General features: G+C 41.9%; 1 protein-coding gene across 4 annotated transcripts in view; it reads left to right on the top strand.

The window, feature by feature from the left end:
• Positions 1-22,834, top strand: part of LOC137439215 (huntingtin-interacting protein 1) — a 425,088-nt gene that overhangs the window by 368,708 nt on the left and 33,546 nt on the right. For all 4 annotated transcript variants that reach the window (XM_078768130.1, XM_078768129.1, XM_078768132.1 and 1 more), the window contains exons 29-30: positions 13,088-13,211; positions 17,642-17,703. In XM_078768130.1, the coding sequence (XP_078624256.1) occupies positions 13,088-13,211; positions 17,642-17,703 (186 nt within the window). The remainder of the gene's footprint in view (positions 1-13,087; positions 13,212-17,641; positions 17,704-22,834) is intronic.

Raw genomic sequence — 22,834 nt, 5'->3', positions numbered from 1 at the left:
ATCTTTTGTCCAGAAAGAGCTAATACTTGACCTACCTATAGCATATTGTCAGAACTCCTTCCCTTGGGTAAAAACTGCACCGGATGTGCATGCCTTAAATCCTGAGACGGGACAAAAAAGGCCTTGAAGGGGGGGGTTATCAGATACACACATCCAGTGCGTAGCTTAACTTAAAATACTCATCGTCCTACCTTCCTTGGGCTAGTCCCTCCAGCGGGTCGAAGATCGGGCCGCCCCCCGATCTGTAATACCCTTCTCTTAACACAGTACTATTACTCCGACATACCTTAATCTCCCTTAAGATATTTAATTAACGTGCACGGAACTTTTTCCCGTCCATGCACCCAGGCGGTCGCTCCCAGCGCACGGCAGCACGACCCCCATTTGCAAGAAGCAGCTCGTGATGCGTACAAGGCGCAAGGAAGCGCCCCGAGGCCATCCACCGAAAAATCCTGCCTTCTAGTTTACCGCGCCGATATTTCCCTAATCCGGTCCTCCCGCGGCGCTAACTCGCGGTCAATGCTTATATAGCGCTTCTAACTTATCTAACTTATCACCCATGCCAGGGCTTTCCTAAAGGGATTCTCCCTTCTTAACTTAGCTTAACACTTATCCTGGCCATCCTCCTTGGGTCCCCTCCGTTAGTCCGCAGCCAATACTTTCTCTGGTTACTATCAACCCCATCAACTCCATCTTGTCTCTAGACTGCCCTGCCTGGGAAGTTCTTGGCTTTACCAAGAAGTCCCCCCTTTTTGCTAACTGACCCCCATTTCTTGGTTCATCAATAGACAACTTGTTACCCGAGCCAAATAGGCCTGTACTTACACACCAGATTCCAATTTGTTCGTGATCCAAGCACGGAACGACGAAATGGAAGACAGACAGCCTGAGTGAGTGAACGGAGCTCAATTTGGAAAGACCCCTCAGTATGAAAACTCACGTTAATCGAATCAGTGCTGGCCAGCCTCTCCGCTGAGTCCCCACAGGGTCTGCCTCCCAAATATCGCTCAGAGTCGGATCCCACTCCTGACACCAGATGTGGGAATCGAACCATGTTCCACACCTTGAGTTCAAGGAATAACAAGCATTTAATGATGAACCAAGTACACAGCGCTGTGGAGGGTGTAAGGGTTATACAATTCAATTGAACAGCATAATTCCAGACACTCCTGAGTTCCTTACAGAAAGAACTTCCTTATATACTTGCAGAGTGTGATAAAAATCTCCGCTAATTTTGGCAAGTTTCAGCAGTATAATACACAATGGGGGAAACGTTGACCAGTACCCCCACCAATGTCCTATCTTCTTTGGCATGAGCAAAGGGCAAGATGCGGGAGGGAGAAAGAGCACCGTGACATTTTCAAAACTTATCTTCCATGTTGGCTTTTGGTCAAGGACAGACAGACGCGTTTTCACTAGGGGTCTAACAAAGTAAGCGGTTTCACTATCTTTCTACATTTTTTGGCACAGTTGGACAATAAAACATAGTTCAAAACATGGTAAGCTTAATCCTTTTCACAAAGCAACCATTATTAAATGCAAAGCACAATTACATAAGGCACAATAAAAGGCATGATCTCGACATATATATATACACAATTTATATATATATATATATACACAATTTATATATATATATATATAAACAATTTATTTATATATATATATATATATATATATATATATATATATATGCATATATATATATATATATATATATATATATATATATATATATATATATATATATACACACACACACACATCATAGATGACTGGAATAAACAATAGGGAAAAAGTAATAATAAATTCTTCATTTCCCCTTTGAACATCGTCTTTTGGACCAGAAGAGGTTTAATACAGGGAGATAAAATCAGGTCCACACACTCGATTGTTCACTTGGCTTTGAAGTTTGTGGGCTACAAACGAAACATCGCCTGAAGACTTGATCAACTCTCATCCGTTTTTATCAAAATAGGTTCGAGTTCGGTTCAGTTTTTGTTATTTTGGCTGGCTGTGAATTTTTAATAATTACAATGGATCGTCTCAACCGCAAAAACCTTATTTCATTCATTATATATTCTGCAGTAATCAATAATTTGTTCCATATCGAACCATTAGTGTACAAGCATTAACATCACAATGAACCAATACACCGCTTAACAGTTACTCGTAAATATTTGTAACTGTGCAAGGCTGTTGTTGTGACGGAGATACATTAACCCATTATTCGACCAATGATGAAGTGTCCTTCCAATTGTCTCCAATCTTTCAGAGCTATACCTCCTGCTCTACAGAAACCTAAGTGGCCTCCAGAAAATGACCCGCAATTTGAAATGATCTGGAAACTCACTTCTCTAAATTGCTTTGAGATCTTCTGCCATACATTGAATCTTGAAACCCTTTCTTTCTATCGGACAGAGAATCTTCATGCAGACTCCAATACTTTCTTGTTGATAAATTGCGTACCGTGTCTGAAATCCAGTATATTATTTACAAAAATAAAACTTTGGTCTGCTACCCAATTTTGAGAAAAGTAAAATATTTTCCCAAAATATATTGACAGCATTTTTAAACTTTTGCCTGAAAGTAAATCTCAAAATGCAGCATCTCGCGAGTGCCTTGATGTGACAAAGTGATTGGCGTTTCCGTCTTAAGTGAACCCGGCGAGTCGAGGAAGCATGATCATTTTTGTGACTGTTGCAGTATTTCTTTGCTCTCCGTTGGAGTCAGTGTGACGGTTTGTCAGACATCTCTGATTATGAAGCTGGAACCCAACCAGAGGCCAGTTATGAATGGGATTGAGACTACGATTCCGATTCTTAGAACCCCGATGGCAATATCATACAGGCCTAAAAACATGGATCCCAGCTAAAAAAAAGAAAAAAAGAATAGTACATCATCACATGTGGTGGCCCGATCTGCTGCCAGTCGCTCTGTGAGCCTCAACTGCCACCCTGGCACATTTTAGCCACTCAACATGCCAAGGCCATTGGAAGACATTGCACTGCATCCCAGAGCTGCACTCCTCTTCCCAATCGCTGGCTTTATTATTCGTTTCACAGTCATTTCCTTCACACCATATGAGAGCCAAGAGACGCAATTGGCTGTCTGACAACTGTGTTCCACGGGTTACTTCACCCTCAGGATTACCATCACAGTCAGAGGGCGGGACAATTTTCGCGGGAATGTGTGTGAATTGAACTTCTAAATTTTTTTAACGGTGTATTGAAAAGAGGGAAACTTCGACTTTTGCTTACTGGACACGACTGTATAATCTTCGATTTGGTGAAGAAATACGCATCGGCACATAGAAAGCACTGTTTACACACAATCTTAAGGAATTATGGAGAAAAAAGACTGGATGTTCGGAAGAGAACATGGAGGCGGTGAGACAATTATTGGTCACTCAAAGTGTAAGGAGATCTTCTCATTGGCGCTCACGAAAGCTTGTTCTTTCGATAACACGAGTGTGATGTATTTGATCTTTCATTTGATCATATTTGGCTCATATCCTGATGCTGTGTGGACTTGGGGGCTATATTTCCCCACTGATGGACCTTTGGTAGCTTGTACCTTTTTCTGTATTTGAGCCTTTGAGAGTAACACGAATGTATCTATCCGGGTTGATCTTTGTTCCTTTCTCTTTCACATTTCTCTTCATTCATGCTAATTCTTGATTTTTTTAAATTGTATTTTATTCATTTTTCTCTTTCATTTCACTTTTACATTTAAAATTTTCTTTCTTTAATTATCTGTCTCAGAAGTAAATTCTTCTAAAAAAAAAAAGTGTAAGGCTCACTTGGCTACGCCTGGATGGGTTCGAGGGTAGACAAGTAGCAGCTGAAACCCGATTCCTGCCCAGGTTCCTACTGATGACTCCAGATTTGCTCTTTGCTTCTTTGGGCTCATTATGATGACTTAGTCACATGAAAAAGTAAGTACACCCCATGTAAAGTTTTGACTTTTTCAACATATTTCAACATACAGCTATTTGATCTTCATTTCAACAATATTGATAGATAAAGGTGATATAATATAACAAATATCATGAAACATTTACATTTAGTAGACCATTGTATAATTTAAATAAACATATATGCAAATTCCGCATGTGGAAAAAGTAAGTACACCCTTGGCTCCAATAAGTGGTATTGCCCCCTTTGGCAGAAACAACCTCAAGTAGGCGTTTCTTATAACTGTCTACCAGTCTCTGACATCGACTGGGAGAAATTTTTGCCCACTCCTCCATGCAGAATTCTTTCAGCTGTGCGATGTTTGAGGGGTTTCTTGCATACACAGCTCATTTCAAATCCCTCCACAACATCTCGATGGGATTTAGATCCGGGCTATGACTTGGCCATTCCAGAACCCTCCATTTCTTTCTTTTCAGCCATTCCTTGGTGGATTTATTGGTATGTTTAGGGTCATTGTCATGTTGCAAGGTCCACCTTCGGTTGAGCTTCAACTTTCCGACAGATGGCCTCACGTTATCCTCAAGCACCCTCTGGTACAATGAATAATTCATAGTGGATTCTATGATGGTGAGCTGCCCAGGCCCTGATGCAGCAAAGCTGCCCCAAACCATAATATTTCCACCACCATGCTTTACAGTTGGTATCAGGTTCTTGTGGTCAAATGCTGTCTTTGGTTTTCGCCAAACATGTCTTCTGGTACTGTGGCCAAATAGCTCTACCTTTGACTCATCTGTCCAGAGCACATTGTTCCAGAAGTGCTGGTCTTTGCCTGGGTGTTCATTGGCAAACTTTAGTCTTGTCCTGATGTTATTTCTGGACAGCAAAGGTTTCCTCCTGGCACACCTCCCATGTAGATCAAATTTGTGCAGCCTCTTTCTAATGGTAGACTCATGCACTTTGACATCAACAGTGGCAAGAGCTACCTGTAGGTCCCGTGATGACATTCTGGGGTTCTTAGAGACTTATTTCAGCATCTTGCGGTCTGCTCTCGGGCTGAACTTGCTGGGGCGGCCTGGCCTGAACAAGTTGGTGGTTGTTTGGAATCTTCTCCACTTGTAGATGATCTTCCGGACAGTCGAATGATTGATTTCAAATTGTTTGGAGATCTTTTTAAATCCTTTCCCAGACTCGTAGGCATCTATAACTTTCTTTCTGAAGGCCTCAGAGAGCTCTTTTGATCTAGGCATGGTGACGCCGCACACTTCAACAACAAAGAGCAAACCAAACTAAATGTCTGAGGTTTAAATAAGACAGGTTCCTCCAAGATCCTCTCTCACGATGTTCTAATCATTTGCACCTGAGCTGGTGCACCTGATTCTAATTTTAGGTATTTGAAGTAGCGATAAATGTAGGGGTGTACTTATAGTCAGGTTCACTATGTTTTTTCGTTCAAAATTTTGGTAGATTAGCAAAACTATACATTTTTGGAATATTCAGAGCATGAGGAATCCAAAAATTAATGTTGACATTTGCGTAGACACCTTTGCGAAAATGACACTCAGGACAGTGATGAAGATCTGTAAAAGCATATTCCTGAACGGTATACACCTCGTAGATCCTGTGTATAGGACTTATAGTTCAATCTGACACTACCTATAACTTCCTATAACAACCTATAACTTCAAAGGACTTGCAATATCATGTATTATGTAATACAGTTATATCACAAATATAAAGACAATGGTTTTCAATCACCTTTGTTTGTTGCTTTTCTATAATCCTGAGCACTATTTTGAGGCCTTTATTGGATTCCTTGACCCAGAAAACATAGGATTAGCATATTTAATTAAGTCTCTAGGTTGACTAGAAGCCGAGATCGCGCAAAATATGTATTTTATGGCGGCCATTTTCAAAATCCAAAATGGCGGCCATGCAGGTGTCTGTGCAAATGCCAACATTGATTTTCAGATTCTCCATGCTCTGAAGATTCCAAAAATGTACAGGTTTGCTAATCCCAAAATTTTGAACGAAATTATATTTGTTAACATAGTGAACCTGACTATTACTTTTTCCACATGCAAAATTTGCATTTATGTTTATTTAAATTTTACAATGGACTACAAAATGTAAATGTTTCATGATATTTGTTATATTATATCACCTTTATCTGTCAATATTGTTGAAATGAAGATCAAATAGCTGTATGTTGAAATATGTTGAAAAAGTCAAAACTTTACATGGGGTGTACTTACTTTTTCACGTGACTGTATATACATGTATATATGTGTGTGTCGCTGGTTGTTATCTCCATTTGTGAGTTTCAGGAGGTGGAATGGAGTCCTTCTAGGACCCAAAGTATCCACCTCCTCTTCGGTAAGAGATTATTGTTCATGGACCAAACTGTTGAACTTTTTCAGAGTTTTGGTCCAAGAGCTCTATTCAGGCTCGTCACCAAACCCCGGAATGCCTCCTAAATGAACTCCAGTTGTCGTTAATTGATGGTAATATTCCCGGGGAAGGTTTTGAAAATCTCAGTGATGTTCTTCTTCATCATTCCTGTTGCTCCAATTATCACTGGTACAATTTTGATGCTCTTCAGCCTCCAAGATGTCTTGCCCTCATGCTTGAGGTCCTGGTATTTGGTCATTTTCTTGATTTCTGTGTTGTTTAGGCCAAAATCACTGGGTACTGATATCTCAATCACCAATGCTGTCTTTTCCTTTTTGTTCCTGAGTGCAATGTCCGGATGCAATGCTTTGTTTTCTATGTTCATGCTCGATGGAATCATCAAGTCATATGTGAGCATGACGTCCTCATTTTCAATGATTGCCCTTAGTTCGTGTTGCCATGAGTTTTCTGGTTCTGGGATGTTTAATTTTTTGCAGATATGCCAATGAATCACTTTGTATACTTTGTTGTGCCGTTGTGTGTAAAGCTGTTCTGATAGTTTTTTGCATCCTGAGAACAGGTGACTTGTACTTTCTGTTTCTGTCTTGCAGATCTACCTGTGATGTGTGTGGTGTGTGTGTGTGTGTGTGTGTGTGTGTGTGTGTGTGTGTGTGTGTGTGTGTGTGTGTGTGTGTGTGTGTGTGTGTGTGTGTGTGTGTGTGTGTGTGTGTGTGTAATATTTGTGTGTCTAATACAAAAATAATAATAATAATACGAATCCATAACTTTTTGAGATATCCTGTTCACAGCCAGACGAACAGATAGACGGACAGACAGCTAGACAGACAGACAAACTGGGGTGCAACATGACCTCCCTCCACCTTCGGTGGCAGAGGTAAAACCAATTAATGGGATTTAAAAAACCCTCAACTCACGACCAGCATGCATACGCGCCTATTAAACCAACGTCGAAATGGAGATCTCTTAATAAGCGATGCCTTAAAGGGACACAATCATGAAATTTCTAAAAGATTAGTGGATTCGGCTATTTCAGCCACACCCATTGCTGACAGTTATATACATATATATTATATAATCAAGCAGTTATATACAATCAGACAGTTATATCAAGTTGTACATGTACAATCAGACAGTTTTACATATATATTCAAGCAGACAGTTATATATAATCAAGCACACAGCCACGCAATCTCCACAGACAAACGTTGGCAGTAGAATGGGGCATACTGGAGAGCTCAGTGACTTTCAACGTGGCCCCGTCATGGGATGCCACCTTTCCAACAAGTCAGTTCGTCAAATTTCTGTCCTGCTAGAGCTGCCCCGGTCAACTGTAAGTGCTGTTATTGTGAAGTGGAAACTTCTAGGAGCAACAACAGCTCAGCGGCGAAGTTGTAGGCCGTACAAGCTCACAGAACGGGACCACCGAGTTCTGAAGCACATAGTGTGTAAAAATCGTCTGTCCTCGGTTGCAACACACTACCGAGTTCCAAACTGCCTCTGGATGCAACGTCAGCATAACAACTGTTCGTCGGGAGCTTCATGAAATTGGTTTCCATGGCTGGGCAGCCGCACACAAGCCTAATATCACCATGCGCAATGCCAAGTGTCGGCTGGAGTGGTGGAAAGCTTTCCGCCATTTGACTTTGGAGCAGTGGAAACGCGTTCTCTTGAGTGATGAATCGCACTTCACCATCTGGCAGTCCGATGGACTAATCTGGGTTTGGCGGATGCCAGGAGAACGCTACCTGCCTGCATGCATAGTGCCAACTGTGAAGTTTGGTGGAGGAGGAATAATGGTCTGGGGCTGTTTTTCTTGGTTCGGGCTAGGCCCCTTAGTTCCAATGAAGGGAAATCTTAATGCTGCAGCATAAAATGACATTCTAGAGTAGACGATTGTGTGCTTCCAACTTTGTGGCAACAGTTTGGGGAAGGCCCTTTCCTTTTTCAGCATAACAATGCCCCCGTGCACAAAGCGAGGTCCATACAGAAATGGTTTGTCGAGATCGGTGTGGAAGAACTTGACTGGCCTGCACAGAGCCCTGACCTCAACCATATCAAACACCTTTGGGATGAATTGGAACGCCGACAGCGAGCCAGGCCTAATCGTCCAACATCAGTGCCCGACCTCACTGATGTTCTTGTGGCTGAATGGAAGCAAATCCCTGCAGCGATGTTCTAACATCTAGTGGGAAGCCTTCCCAGAAGAGGCTGTTATAACAGGAAAGGGGGGGGGGGGGGGGTGGAGAACCAACTCCAACTCCATATTAATGCCCATGAATTTGGAATGAGATGTGTGATGTTCGGGTATCCACATAATTTTGGTCATGTAGTGTATATGGTTAAGAGGATGATATATCTGACCCATTAGCACAAAAAAATGCTATGCACAGGTAGGAGGCCATAAGCAAACAGACAATGCAGAAACGGTGAATGCTAAAGCATGAAACCAATAAATTCCACATTCCTGTGCCACCTGTAGTCGAACATCAAGCATGAACAGCAGGTTCGTGAAGGACTTCCACAAAAAACGAACTCGGTTGAATGGTTCCGTACCCAGTAAAAGGCAAATCTGCATATGGCGATCCGCGAATGTCACGATTAGAACATAGAAACCGTCACGTCATTTCGTCATTCACTTGAACTCAATATCTCTATTTTCATTTGAAACAGCATAACTCCAATCACAAATTAAATAGCATTAATATAAAAAATTAACATTTACCAACATTTGTGACATATTTAAATCCCAATGTGAAGTATTTCCATATGGTTCGGTGAATACAATTACGAATTCAAAATCGTAATTGTATTCACTCAATTCCAAACATCATTCCAATCACAAATTGATACTTTAACAAAATACTGTTTTAAATGACGATTGTATTGGGATATTATCAAACCAGCTCATTGCCGTCATCTGTCCACTTCTGGATTCGGGGCAGGTTCGTATCGAGTTATTTTCAAAATCATAATTTTAATGAGGAATTTTTGAAACCTCCTACCTACCTTACAACATCTGCTGGGACCCTAAAACGTTCCACAGGAGGTTTGGCAGGGATAGCCCCAAAACTGAGGGAGTAGTTTGGGATGGACAGACAGACAGACAGACAGACACTCCTGTTTTATAATATAAATTATATCTCAGAAACTGCTTAACTTACCATTGTGAAACGTTGCAAATGTTATCTAACGCCATTGTTGCATACAGTTTGAAAATGATAACGTCATAGGTCATGTGCTTTGGCAGCCATTTTGGACAGAAAAATGAACCTTATCCGATCAACACGAAACTTCAGAAGCGTGATCCCCTACCCATACATATGCAGAGTGTACATTGTAATGTGTCATATGTCATGTGGTTTGGCAGCCATATTAGCTTGAAAGCCGATATTTAAAAAAGCCCCTTCTCCAAAACCACTTCACCAATCGATGTGAAACCTGTCATGTCTGGTAATAATGTGATACTTGACAAGAGCTGAAGGGATTTAAATCAAACTTGTTTATTTTTTGGACAGTCAACGAGGGCATCTACCCAATGTCACAGGCAGGGACTATGCGGAGGCATATTGTCGATGCACACGTTGCTGTAGTTCAAGTTATAACCTGGGAAGAATGGTAAAAATGTGGTCAAAAGGATTGATAATTTTAGATACAGACATAGGGATGGGTAGATGTCGTCTAACTCGACAAATATGTCTTCAAAACAGCTGTTCACTGCCATCTCTTGTCTTCCCCCATCCAAAACCTTGATCTTTTCTACTTCCGTTAATTCACCCCAGATCCACTTTTTTGAAATACCAACTTCTTGCCTGGAAGTCCGAGCAGTGTCCATGTGTTTTATACCTCTCCCACCTCCCCCCCAAACCCTCTCCCTCCCACAGATCTCCCGATGTCCCTGCTCTCAAATGTTGGGCTTGTGTGCTTCCCTCTCCCCATCTTGTCTCCCGCTCCCTTTATCCTATGTTTTATGTGTCAGTTTGTCTTTTTGTGATTAATGTTAGCTCTTACACGAGCCTCGATCTTGTATACAAAAAAAAAGGAAAAAAAAGTGACATGATATCACAATTCATTACTTTGCGCATATGCTCGACATTCACTTTACTGCTCTAGTCTAAGCATTATTCCTGGGGGTTTGGAGTGGTGAGAGCAGCACATAAAAAATCGAGTTATTTGTCAAAGCTGCATCGCTTTCACCGTGATGGAGTTCATGTCTGTCAAACCGTAGGACACATGGGGATGGGGGACACAGAGCAGGGGTGGGTACAGAGAGATCTCGAGTGGGGCAGGGGACATGCAGGAGATTATTTGGGGGAATAAGGTGCTGGCATGAGGGGGTTAATCACCCTTATCCCGCACTCACTGCAAAACAGGATTACAATGTTGGCATGTGAGGAGTGAAGGGTGATTAAAGACATGAATGAAGGCAGCACTGTATCAACGCAATGGGAGACGTGGTACGGGTTTGCAAGTGATCAAGGAATTCAAACTAAAGGAAGGGAAGAAGAGGAAGCAGTACTAGAGAATATTTATGAATGAGAATATAGGATGATGAAACATTTTAAATTATTATTTGAAAGATTTGAGTCGATAGATTGTCTGGTAAGATGAAAGAAAGGAAGATGTGGTGTTTTTCAGAATGTGCCGAGAATGATTGATAATATTGGTGCCGATTTTGTTTTTTGCCTTTTTGAGAATAACGAAGAAGACAACGAGAGAATGGGCGGTGAGTAGTGTGAAAGTGGTGAGCGTGACGAAAAAGGTGAGGAAGGAATGATGTTTGATGAGGTTTGCTTGGCGTTGGAAGCTTGGAGCAGAGCCGAAGGTTGTCCTCGGCTGGAAACCGGAAAGAGTTAAACAAATCCGACTCACCCATCACACTCACATCTGGTCGTCGATATGAGTGCGAGTTGTAGAACAGCGAGTGTGTTTGCTTATTCATGCGTCGTACTTGTATTTGCACGGGAGCGAAGGGAAGGCTTAAAAATGCAGTTATTTTTGTTGATGTGATGTATATTTGCCCCTCATCATTCATTTACTTCCTTTTCTTTTTCACATGTATTTTCCTCCTCTATTTTCCCCCATATAATCTCCAATCTCTTTCCGACTGCTCCTTTTCTCAATCCCCACTCCTCTTCCCCTGCCTTCCCCTCTCCCATCCCTTTCCCTTGACATCACCCTCTCCCCCTACTCTCTCCACCCCTTTTCATTTCCCTACCTTGTATAATATACACTATACAGTTGTCAAAATGTTTATTTCTGCTAAAGTTATTACACCCACAATTGTTGAAAAACACAGGGGCAATACCCCTGGGCGCTCACCTGGTAAAACAAGCGTTACGCCTCGGTCCCCGTCGTTGAAGTGATGTGAGTTGACAAAGTGGAAGACGCAAGGTGGTCATCTTGGATTTTGACGTGGCGACCCAATTTTCAATAGCGTTCTCCCTTATGCGTAAATACACCCACACACCAGATTAGAAGTTAGTAGTTCGTTTATTTTTCAACATATTTCGCTCACAAGGGTCAGACATATATATGGTGGCGGCCATCTTGGATTTTGACGTGGCGACCCAATTTTCAATAGCGTTCTCCCTTATGCGTAGATACACCCACACACCAGATTAGAAGTTGGTACTTCGCTTATTTTTCAAGATATTCCGCTCACAAGGTTCAGACGTACATGGCGTCAGACATACATGGCGGCGGCCATCTTTGATTTTGACGTGGCGACCCAATTTTCAATAGCGTTCTCCCTTATGCGTAGATACACCCACACACCAGATTAGAAGTTGGTACTTCGCTTATTTTTCAAGATATTCCGCTCACAAGGTTCAGACGTACATGGCGTCAGACATACATGGCGGCGGCCATCTTGGATTTTGACGTGGCGACCCAATTTTCAATAGCGTTCTCCCTTATGCGTAGATACACCCACACACCAGATTAGAAGTTGGTAGTTCGCTTATTTTTCAAGATATTCCGCTCACAAGGTTCAGACGTACATGGCGGCGGCCATCTTGGATTTTGACGTGTCGACCCAATTTTCAATAGCGTTCTTCCTTGTGCCTGGATACACCTACACACCAGATTAGAAGTTGGTACTTCGCTTATTTTTCAAGATATTCCGCTCACAAGGTTCAGACATACATGGCGGCGGCCATCTTGGATTTTGACGTGGGTTGCACCCACACACCAAATTAGAATTCGGTCCTTCGCGCACGCACGCACGGACGCATGCACGCACGCACGTTCTCACGCACGCACGGACGCACGCACACACGGACGCAGGGGAAAACCATAGTCCCCCTTTCGCTCTGCGGTGCGACGGGGGACAATAAAGCAGTATACTACACTGACGAAAGGTATTTTAAACAGTATCTTGGCATTTTAAACCAATTTCAGTGCTTGATAGAAGACAGGGCAGCATGTACAATCATACTAACGTAATCATAAGACTTTAAACAAACAGACAAAAAAATAATAATTTGGGGGGACGCATGAAATATGTAACCATTTTCTTGGTTTGACCCCTGGTTCATGGGGTGGGGTCAAAATAGGAAAACATGTTTTACCTCCAAAATGGATATTGGGGCATTCTTTGTGGAACCTGGTTTCCAATCTTCCAACTTTGATTTTGGTGGGATGCATGGGGATTTGTGATGGCGAGCTATCGACTTTGCTCTCGTTTCAAATTATTTACGCCTCCCCACCTTTTTTCCCCCTTCTCTTCTCTTCCACAACTTGGCATTGGTGTGCTCCGCCAGGTGAAGGCTGAGAAAGGCAGTGGGAAGCTCAGACGGCTGCAGCAGGCATCCCGAGCGGTCACTGATGCCACCGCTTGTGTCGTCGCGTCTGCCAAGTTTGCACAAGAGCAGACTGAAGAAAAAGGTGATTCAGGATGTTTGTTCCGTTCTGTGGAGGCTTACCTCGCCAATGTTGGACTTTTTCTTTTCAGAAATGCTTTTGTTAGCCAGGCACAGCTATGTAGGTGACTTCCAGTTATGCTTCCAATTAGTTTTACCTCCACATGACCTTGATGGAAGGAACCAAACTTTTGTTGATTTAACACCATTTATAACTCTATTCTGACTAGTATTCCTCAAATAGCCCTTCATGGCCTTGGACTAGCGCAGCATGTGGCTGCACATACACAGAAGCATGATCATATGATCTAGGTCATGTTTGCTAAATCCTTTAATATTAATTTTCACTTTCAATGAATGCTTTCAAGAACTTGCATGGATCAGCCCTCACATCTGTGAATGTCATGATCTCGTGGTATTCACACCCACAACATATTCAGTGCCTTCAGAAAGTATTCACACCCCTTGACTTTTTCACATTTTGTTGTGTCACAGCCTGAATTTTAAATGGATTAAATTGACATTTTTTGTCAATGATCTAAACATAATACCCTATAATGTCAAAGTGCAAATTATTTTTTGAAAATTTTACAAAATAATGAAAAATGAAATGCATATATATCAAATTTACATAAGTATTCAACCCCCTGAGTCAATACTTCATCGAAGCGCCTTTGGCCGTGATTACAGCTTCGAGTATTCTTGGGTATGTCTGTATCAGCTTTGCACATCTGGATTTGGGGAGTTTATCCCATGATTCCTTGAAGATTTGCTCAAAGTCAGTGAACAGCAATCTTCAAGTCTTTCTGCAGATTCTCCATGCCATTCAAGTCTCGGCTTTGGCTGGGCCAGTCAAGGACTTCCACGTTCTTGTTTTGAAGCAATTCCAGTGTTGCTTTGGCTGTTTGCTTGGAGTCATTGTCCTATTAGAACGTAAAGCTTTGCCGCAGTATAAGGTCTGTTGCACGTTCTCCTGAAGGATTTGCCTGTATTTCTCTCCATTCATTGTTCCCTCCATCCTTATAAGTCTCCCAATCGCCGCGACTGAAAAGCATCCCCATAGCATGATGCTGCCACCACCATGCTTCACAGTTATGATGGCGTTAGATGGGTGTTGAGCTTTACTCGGTTTCCACCCGAGGTAGCGCTTTGCATTCAGGTCAAAAAGTTCAATTTTCGTCTCATCGGACCACAGAATATTTTGCCTCATGCTCTGAGTCTTTCTCGTGTCTTTTTGCAAACTAAAACTTTTAGAACTCTCTAGTTCTGTCAGAGTGATCATTGGGTTCTTTGATACCTCCCTGACCAAGGTCCTTCTTGCCCGGTTGCTCAATTTGTTTGGATGGCCAGCTCTTGGAAGAGTCTGTGCAGTTCTATATTCTTTCAATTTCCTAGTTATGGAGCTCACTCTGCTCTTGGGAACTTCAACACTCCAGAAATTGTTTTATACCCTTCCCCAGATCTTTACCTCCTCACAATTCTATCTCGGAGTTCTACTGACAGTTCCTTGGACTTCATGGTAGAGTTTTTGCTCTGACATGCACAGCCAACTGTGGGACCTTGTATAGAAAGGTGTGTTTCTTTATAGATCATGTCCAATCATTTGAATTGGCCACAGGTGGACTCCAATGAAGTTGTCGAGACCTCTCAAGGATGATCTCAAGGGAATTGGATGCACCAGAGCTCAATTTGGAGTGTCTTAGCAAAGGTGGTTAATTACTTATTGACTCACGACATTTCAGCTTTTCATTTGTAATTGAGATTTTTTTGTAATTATTTTGTAAAAAAAATTCTGAACAAGAAATTGCACTTTGATGTTATGTGGTATTGTATGTGTAGATCAGTGACAAAAAAAAACTTAATTCAATCTACTTAAAATTCAGGCTGCAACACAATAAAATGTGAAAAAGTCAAGGGGGGTGAATACTTTGTGAACGCTCTGTGTGTATATATGGTTATTGAATGTCCAAGTAAATACACTGCTTCGATGTCCAAGTCTATGCATCGTCAGGTACTTGGATGCAGAGGCAGCTTCATGGGTGAAATGTAGTAGAGCTGTTTGTCACGATGATAATGTTGTCCAATCATGTGTTGGTTTTCTTCAAAGATGCAACAATTCCTGCTAAACCGTCTCACTTGAACAGCTTTATTGGGCTCATTTGCATTTTCTTACTGAAAATATTTTGAGCCATTTTCAGAGAAATGTCGTTTCCATATTTTTTATATGGCTGTTACTTATCACAGCCATGGTTCCGACTCTGTCGTAGACTAATTGCGTCCCTAGTGCGTGAAGGAGCTCCCTACTCAGGAGGGCTGAATTTTGTCAAGCTCGTATGGCCAGGTATTTGGAATTTGTTGGGAGTGACAGCGACAATAGTCTCTTCTTTGCAAAAAAAAATATTGTGGGATCTTTAACGTCTACCAACATTGTGGGATCTGCTGCCAGACGGGTCCCCAACTTAGCGTCCGCACGAGTGACGGAGCACTTTGTGATGCAACACTCATCCTGTGGAGCACCAACACAACCAATGCTTGTCGTCCGATCAGGAGGTGAACTCAAACTCGACGGTTCGAAAGCAAGGGCACTAGCTCTGCACCATCCTGTGGAATGAAATATTTTGTACTGAAAGGAAGTTTTAACTCTTACACGAGCCTCGATCTTGTAAACAAACAAACAAAAAAATGTTAGCATGGGTTTAGCATGGGTTTTAGCTCTTACACGAGCCTCGATCTTGTATGCAAAAAAAAATAATGTTAGCATGGGTTTTAGCTCTCACACGAGCCTCGATCTTGTATACAAAAAAAATAAATAAAAATGTTAGCATGGGTTTAGCATGGGTTTTAGCTCTTACACGAGCCTCGATCTTGAATACAAAAAAAAAAAAAAAAAATGTTAGCATGGGTTTAGCATGGGTTTTAGCTCTCACACGAGCCTCGATCTTGTATACAAAAAAAATAAATAAAAATGTTAGCATGGGTTTAGCATGGGTTTTAGCTCTTACACGAGCCTCGATCTTGAATACAAAAAAAAAATGTTAGCATGGGTTTTAGCTCTTACACGAGCCTCGATCTTGTATACAAAAACAAGCAAAATAAATGTTAGCATGGGTTTAGCATGGGTTTTAGCTCTTACACGAGCCTCGATCTTGAATACAAAAAAAATAAATAAAAATGTTAGCATGGGTTTAGCATGGGTTTTAGCTCTCACACGAGCCTCGATCTTGTATACAAAAAAAATAAATAAAAATGTTAGCATGGGTTTAGCATGGGTTTTAGCTCTTACACGAGCCTCGATCTTGAATACAAAAAAAAAATGTTAGCATGGGTTTTAGCTCTTACACGAGCCTCGATCTTGTATACAAAAACAAGCAAAATAAATGTTAGCATGGGTTTAGCATGGGTTTTAGCTCTTACACGAGCCTCGATCTTGAATACAAAAAAAAAAAAAAAAAATGTTAGCATGGGTTTAGCATGGGTTTTAGCTCTCACACGAGCCTCGATCTTGTATACAAAAAAAATAAATAAAAATGTTAGCATGGGTTTAGCATGGGTTTTAGCTCTTACACGAGCCTCGATCTTGTATACAAAAACAAGCAAAATAAATGTTAGCATGGGTTTAGCATGGGTTTTAGCTCTCACACGAGCCTCGATCTTGTATACAAAAAAAATAAATAAAAATGTTAGCATGGGTTTAGCATGGGTTTTAGCTCTTACACGAGCCTCGATCTTGTATACAAAAACAAGCAAAATAAATGTTAGCATGGGTTTAGCATGGGTTTTAGCTCTTACACGAGCCTCGATCTTGAATACAAAAAAAATAAATAAAAATGTTAGCATGGGTTTAGCATGGGTTTTAGCTCTTACACGAGCCTCGATCTTGTATACAAAAACAAGCAAAATAAATGTTAGCATGGGTTTAGCATGGGTTTTAGCTCTTACACGAGCCTCGATCTTGAATACAAAAAAAAAATGTTAGCATGGGTTTTAGCTCTTACACGAGCCTCGATCTTGTATACAAAAACAAGCAAAATAAATGTTAGCATGGGTTTAGCATGGGTTTTAGCTCTTACACGAGCCTCGATCTTGTATACAAAAACAAGCAAAATAAATGTTAGCATGGGTTTAGCATGGGTTTTAGCTCTTACACGAGCCTCGATCTTGAATACAAAAAAAATAAATAAAAATGTTAGCATGGGTTTAGCATGGGTTTTAGCTCTTACACGAGCCTCGATCTTGTATACAAAAACAAGCAAAATAAATGTTAGCATGGGTTTAGCATGGGTTTTAGCTCTTACACGAGCCTCGATCTTGAATACAAAAAAAAAAATTGTTTGCATCTTTTTGGCCCCGTCCCCTAGGGCAAGGTCAGAAGGTGCAAGACCAATTAAATTGTTTGCATCTTTCTCTTGTGGCCAGACCAAGGTTTAGGTTTGAGTCGAGGTTTTGTTGTTTCAGCTACTCTGGATTTCTCGAGGCTGACACTGACACAGGTGAAACGACAAGAGATGGACACACAGGTAAGAACAAACTGCGGCCTGCTCATCATGCTTTATAAACACAACATTCATGGAGTGTCTCGTGCTACATCTCTACTTGTAGGTGATGTGGAGTGAGAATATTGGAAAAAAAAAATCGTCACAATCCATTGTGTGGTTAAATGTCCATGATTTGCAAGAATTTGACACCAATGGGAACACATTAGGTTGGCTTGGTTCGGCATTCCCAGGTACACCAATGACTTATCATTCTGGGCGCCCAGGTTCAAATCGTTCAAACTGGACGTGTTTGTCCTTTGTTTGTTAATACCATTGCAATTTGTTCACTGAGCACTGGTGTCTACTGGTTTCCACAAGTGTCTATTGGTGTTTACTGGTATCTAATAGTGTCCACTGGTGTATACTGGTGTTTACTGGTATCTAATGGTGTCTACTGCCCGCTGGTGTCTGGTCCCCTGGTGTCTACTGGTGTTTACTGGTGTCTTCTGGTCCGCTGGTGTCCGCTGGTGTCCACTGGTGTCCACTGATGTATATTGGTGTCTACTGGTGTCTACTGGTGTCTACTGATGTATTTGTTCTGTGGTGATACATGTACAAGCTCTTCTTTGAACCTAAGATTGATTGTGGAAAATGTACATTTGATGACTTTTCAAATGATTTCAAAGATTGACTTCCACTAAGTCGGCCTTAAAAGACGCAGTGTTCCAGTTTGACCACCACCACTCCTTCTGGTAAGCTAAGTAAATGCAACTCCAGGACGATCAAATTAGCGCCGCCAAGAGTCCATGGGATGACTTGCTCGAGTCCATGGGATGACTTGCTCGAGTCCATGGGATGACTTGCTCGAGTCCATGGGATGACTTGCTCGAGTACATGGGATGACTTGCTCGAGTCCATGGGATGACTTGCTCGAGTCCATGGGATGACTTGCTCGAGTCCATGGGATGACTTGCTCGAGTCCATGGGATGACTTGCTCGAGTCCATGGGATGACTTGCTCGAGTCCATGGGATGACTTGCTCGAGTCCATGGGATGACTTGCTCGAGTCCATGGGATGACTTGCTCGAGTCCATGGGATGACTTGCTCGTGACTAATTTTCCACAATGAGCAGATATTGGACCAAATGGTAACACATCTCCCACGTGCACCGATGAGAAACACATCCCCAGGGGCAACATGATGGGCAATGCAGTTTGATGAGCCTCGTGAATGGTACGTGGAAGGTTTTGATACGGAGGTGCATGGTAAACATGATGCCATGGGGTAGGTACGGTGGTATCTGGGTAGGTAAGGCTGTGCCAGGTAATTACGTGGGTGCCTGCATGGTTTGTTCGGCTATATGGTGCATGCACTACTCTGTGGGGTATGTACGGCTGTGCGGGGTATGTACTACCGTGCGGGATGTGTATGTACAATGCAGTTCTCCAAAGTCTCTGAAGTAGTCACTCTTTTTGATGGAGGGAGGAGGTGAAGGGTTGTGTTTGTCATCATGTTCTTTATTATTAGGTTTATAATATAGTTTGGCTGGAATCCCATTTTCTTGCTGAGGTTTTTTATGAGTCCCCCGACAAAGTCGCCGAAGGCATATTATGTTTTTGGGTTGTCCATCCATTGTTTTTGGGTTGTCCATCCATTGTTTTTGGGTTGTCCATCCATTGTTTTTGGGTTGTCCATCCATTGTTTTTGGGTTGTCCATCCATTGTTTTTGGGTTGTCCATCCATTGTTTTTGGGTTGTCCATCCATTGTTTTTGGGTTGTCCATCCATTATGTTTTTGAGTTGTCCATCCATTATGTTTTTGGGTTGTCCATCCAATATGTTTTTGGGTTGTCCATCCATTATGTTTTTGGGTTGTCCATCCATTATGTTTTTGGGTTGTCCATCCATTATGTTTTTGGGTTGTCCATCAATTATGTTTTTGGGTTGTCCATCCATTATGTTTTTGAGTTGTCCATCCATTATGTTTTTGGGTTGTCCATCCATTATGTTTTTGGGTTGTCCATCCATTATGTTTTTGGGTTGTCCATCCATTATGTTTTTGGGTTGTCCATCCATTATGTTTTTGGGTTGTCCATCCATTATGTTTTTGGGTTGTCCATCCATTATGTTTTTGGGTTGTCCATCCATTATGTTTTTGGGTTGTCCATCCATTATGTTTTTGGGTTGTCCATCCATTATGTTTTTGCGTTGTCCATCCATTATGTTTTTGGCCTGGTGTTGCCTGGCCTGGTGTTGGTTAGCCTGGTGTTGGCTTAGCGGTTAGGGTGCAGGCTTGGGATCCTCGGATCCTAAGTTTGAATCCCGGTCGATCGCTGAATTAACGCCAGGGGGGTTGACTCAGCCTGTCATCCTTCCGAGGTCGGCAAATTGAGTACCAGCTTGCTGGGATGAATGATCCCGGTGTGTACCCCGATTTAGAAAAGGTACACTGTATCCCTGCGCATCGTAAGAGGCGACTAAGGGTTGGCGTTAGGAAGGGCATCCGGCCATAAAAACATTGCCTCAAACAGGGAACCATGATTGTTATGGGGCCCGCAAGGCTAACCCCTGCTCTGGCAGGGAAAAATGGCCTCAAAACGATCATTCATTCATTCATTCATCCATTATGTTTTTGGGTTGTCCATCCATTGTTTTTGGGTTGTCCATCCATTGTTTTTGGGTTGTCCATCCATTATGTTTTTGGGTTGTCCATCCATTATGTTTTTGGGTTGTCCATCCATTATGTTTTTGGGTTGTCCATCCATTGTTTTTGGGTTGTCCATCCATTATGTTTTTGGGTTGTCCATCCATTATGTTTTTGGGTTGTCCATCCATTATGTTTTTGGGTTGTCCATCCATTATGTTTTTGGGTTGTCCATCCATTATGTTTTTGGGTTGTCCATCCATTATGTTTTTGGGTTGTCCATCCATTATGTTTTTGGGTTGTCCATCCATTATGTTTTTGGGTTGTCCATCCATTATGTTTTTGGGTTGTCCATCCATTATGTTTTTGGGTTGTCCATCCATTATGTTTTTGGGTTGTCCATCCATTATGTGTTTGGGTTGTCCATCCATTATGTTTTTGGGTTGTCCATCCATTATGTTTTTCAGTTGTCCACCCATTATGTTTTTTGGTTGTCCATCCATTATGTTTTTCAGTTGTCCACCCATTATGTTTTTGGGTTGTCCATCCATTATGTTTTTGGGTTGTCCATCCATGATAGGTTTTCGTTACCACGATAACTTAAGAACGGCTGAAGGAACCAAAGTCAAAGTTGGTATAAGTCTGTATAATGACGTAATAATGTGGGTCAATGCATGTCGGTCGACGTCGTGACGTCGCAGAGTGACGTTCTAGTTTGTTATTATTATTATTATGATTATTATTATACTATAATAATCTTTCCAACACCAACCAACTTAACTTCACAGGGTTGTTAGAAGTTGTCAGCCGGTCATCGCAGATTCATGAACTCCAAGTTTCCTCAATGACCCCAGACCCGGGTGGTGACCCCTGACATTGATACAAAATCTCAAGTAAAACATCGATAGATCAACGCGCTCCAAGTTTTCTTCAAAATGATATATTTTTATGCATGGTCAAGGCTCATGGAAGAGTGAGGACACAGAACAGACCAGGAGACAACTTAACAATGGGTACAGCATGAGAAAGTGGAAAGGGCAGCAGCAGAGGGAAAAGGTCGACAGAGACGGACAAACAAGGTGTACGGGTAACGATGAGTGGTAGCGGAGAAAGCAATGGGTGAACAAACAAGGTGTACAGGTAACGATGAGTGGTAGCGGAGAAAGCAATGGGTGGACAATAATCTAAAGTTTATAATTTAAGGCTATTAAGATTTGAACACCTGTGACCATATCCCGTGATTACAACATCAGCAACCAAGATGTAACCCACAAGAATTGAGACTCTAACGGCTATTTAGACAAGAAAGACAGGATGTTATCGGTTTGTAGTTTTGCCTGTTTGATTTATTGTAAATTTGAATGCGTCTTATGGTTCCTTCTTTCACCTGGAGATGTTACTGCCTTTATAGTTGCTATAGCAACTCTATTATAATAACTAGCAGAGTCCCCACTATCTGGGTGGAGATTGCACATTACTTCCTGAAATATGTGTAGTCTGTGTTTTGCAAGAACACTATAGATGTTTGTGTGGTGGAGTCCTAAAAGATTATTGATGATCTAAAGGGTCTAAATATCTGAAGGGTACGTTCCAATCGTAGTTTGGGTTGAAAGGGTTTAAATGGTCTCATCTCCAATGGATGTAAATGTTTAAGGGGTCACAAGACATCTGAAGGGATCTAAATGTCTAAAAGGGTCTAGGTGGTCTAAAGGTCTGAAGCTCTAAATGGTCAAGGGTCCAAGCAGTTTAAACAGATCTAAACATGTCTCAAGGGTCTGAAGGTGCAAGAGGTCGAAAGGGTGTCAAGGTCTAAGAGGTATAAAGGGTGTGAAGGGACTTAAAGGGTGTAAAGGTTTAAAGGGTCTGTGAGGTCTAAAAAGAGGTCTAAAGAGTCTGTGGGGTCTAAAAAGAGGTCTTTAGGGTATAGGGGTTCAAAGGGTCTAATTGGGTCTAAAGTGTCTTAGCAGGTCTTAGGGTTCTAAAGGGTCTAATGGAGTATGTAGGGTCTATAGGGGGTCTATGGGAGGTGTTAGGGTGTCTTTGGGGTTTTATGTGGTCTTAGAGGCCTTTGGGTTCTAAAGGGTTTATAAGGTCTCAATGGGTCTAAAAGTATTTAGGGGTCTAAAGGATGTAAATGTCGAACGATGTCTAAAGGGTCTTCAAAGGTCTTAAGGATCTCAGCAGTGGAGGCTGCACAGGCCGAACTGCCTTTTCTGCACCTCATCTTCCTTGTACTCTCTCTCGTATTTCTGTCTGAATATCATAAGCAGGCAGGTAACCCCATCCTCCATTGCCGTGGTGCAATTAAACAGACACATTCAATCGTGAGTGCTTCCTGGGCCCCAAATTCAAAAGTACAACACGTTATGGGATTACGTTTTGGCACTGTCCAACCTTGGCACTGCGCATGTTCATGCAGGCACCACCAAATGAGTGCTCACAAGGCCATCTTGAGATGAAACGTCCCTTCACCTTGTGGATACCTATCTGAACATGAACAGTAATGGCCTGCTTTGTCTCTTGATCCCC

This window comes from Myxine glutinosa, chromosome 14 (assembly GCF_964187855.1).
Source record: "Myxine glutinosa chromosome 14, kmMyxGlut1.1, whole genome shotgun sequence".
In the NCBI taxonomy this organism is placed as follows: domain Eukaryota; kingdom Metazoa; phylum Chordata; class Myxini; order Myxiniformes; family Myxinidae; genus Myxine; species Myxine glutinosa.
Note: the sequence above shows the minus strand (reverse complement) of the source record. Positions and strands in the feature narration are given on the sequence as shown.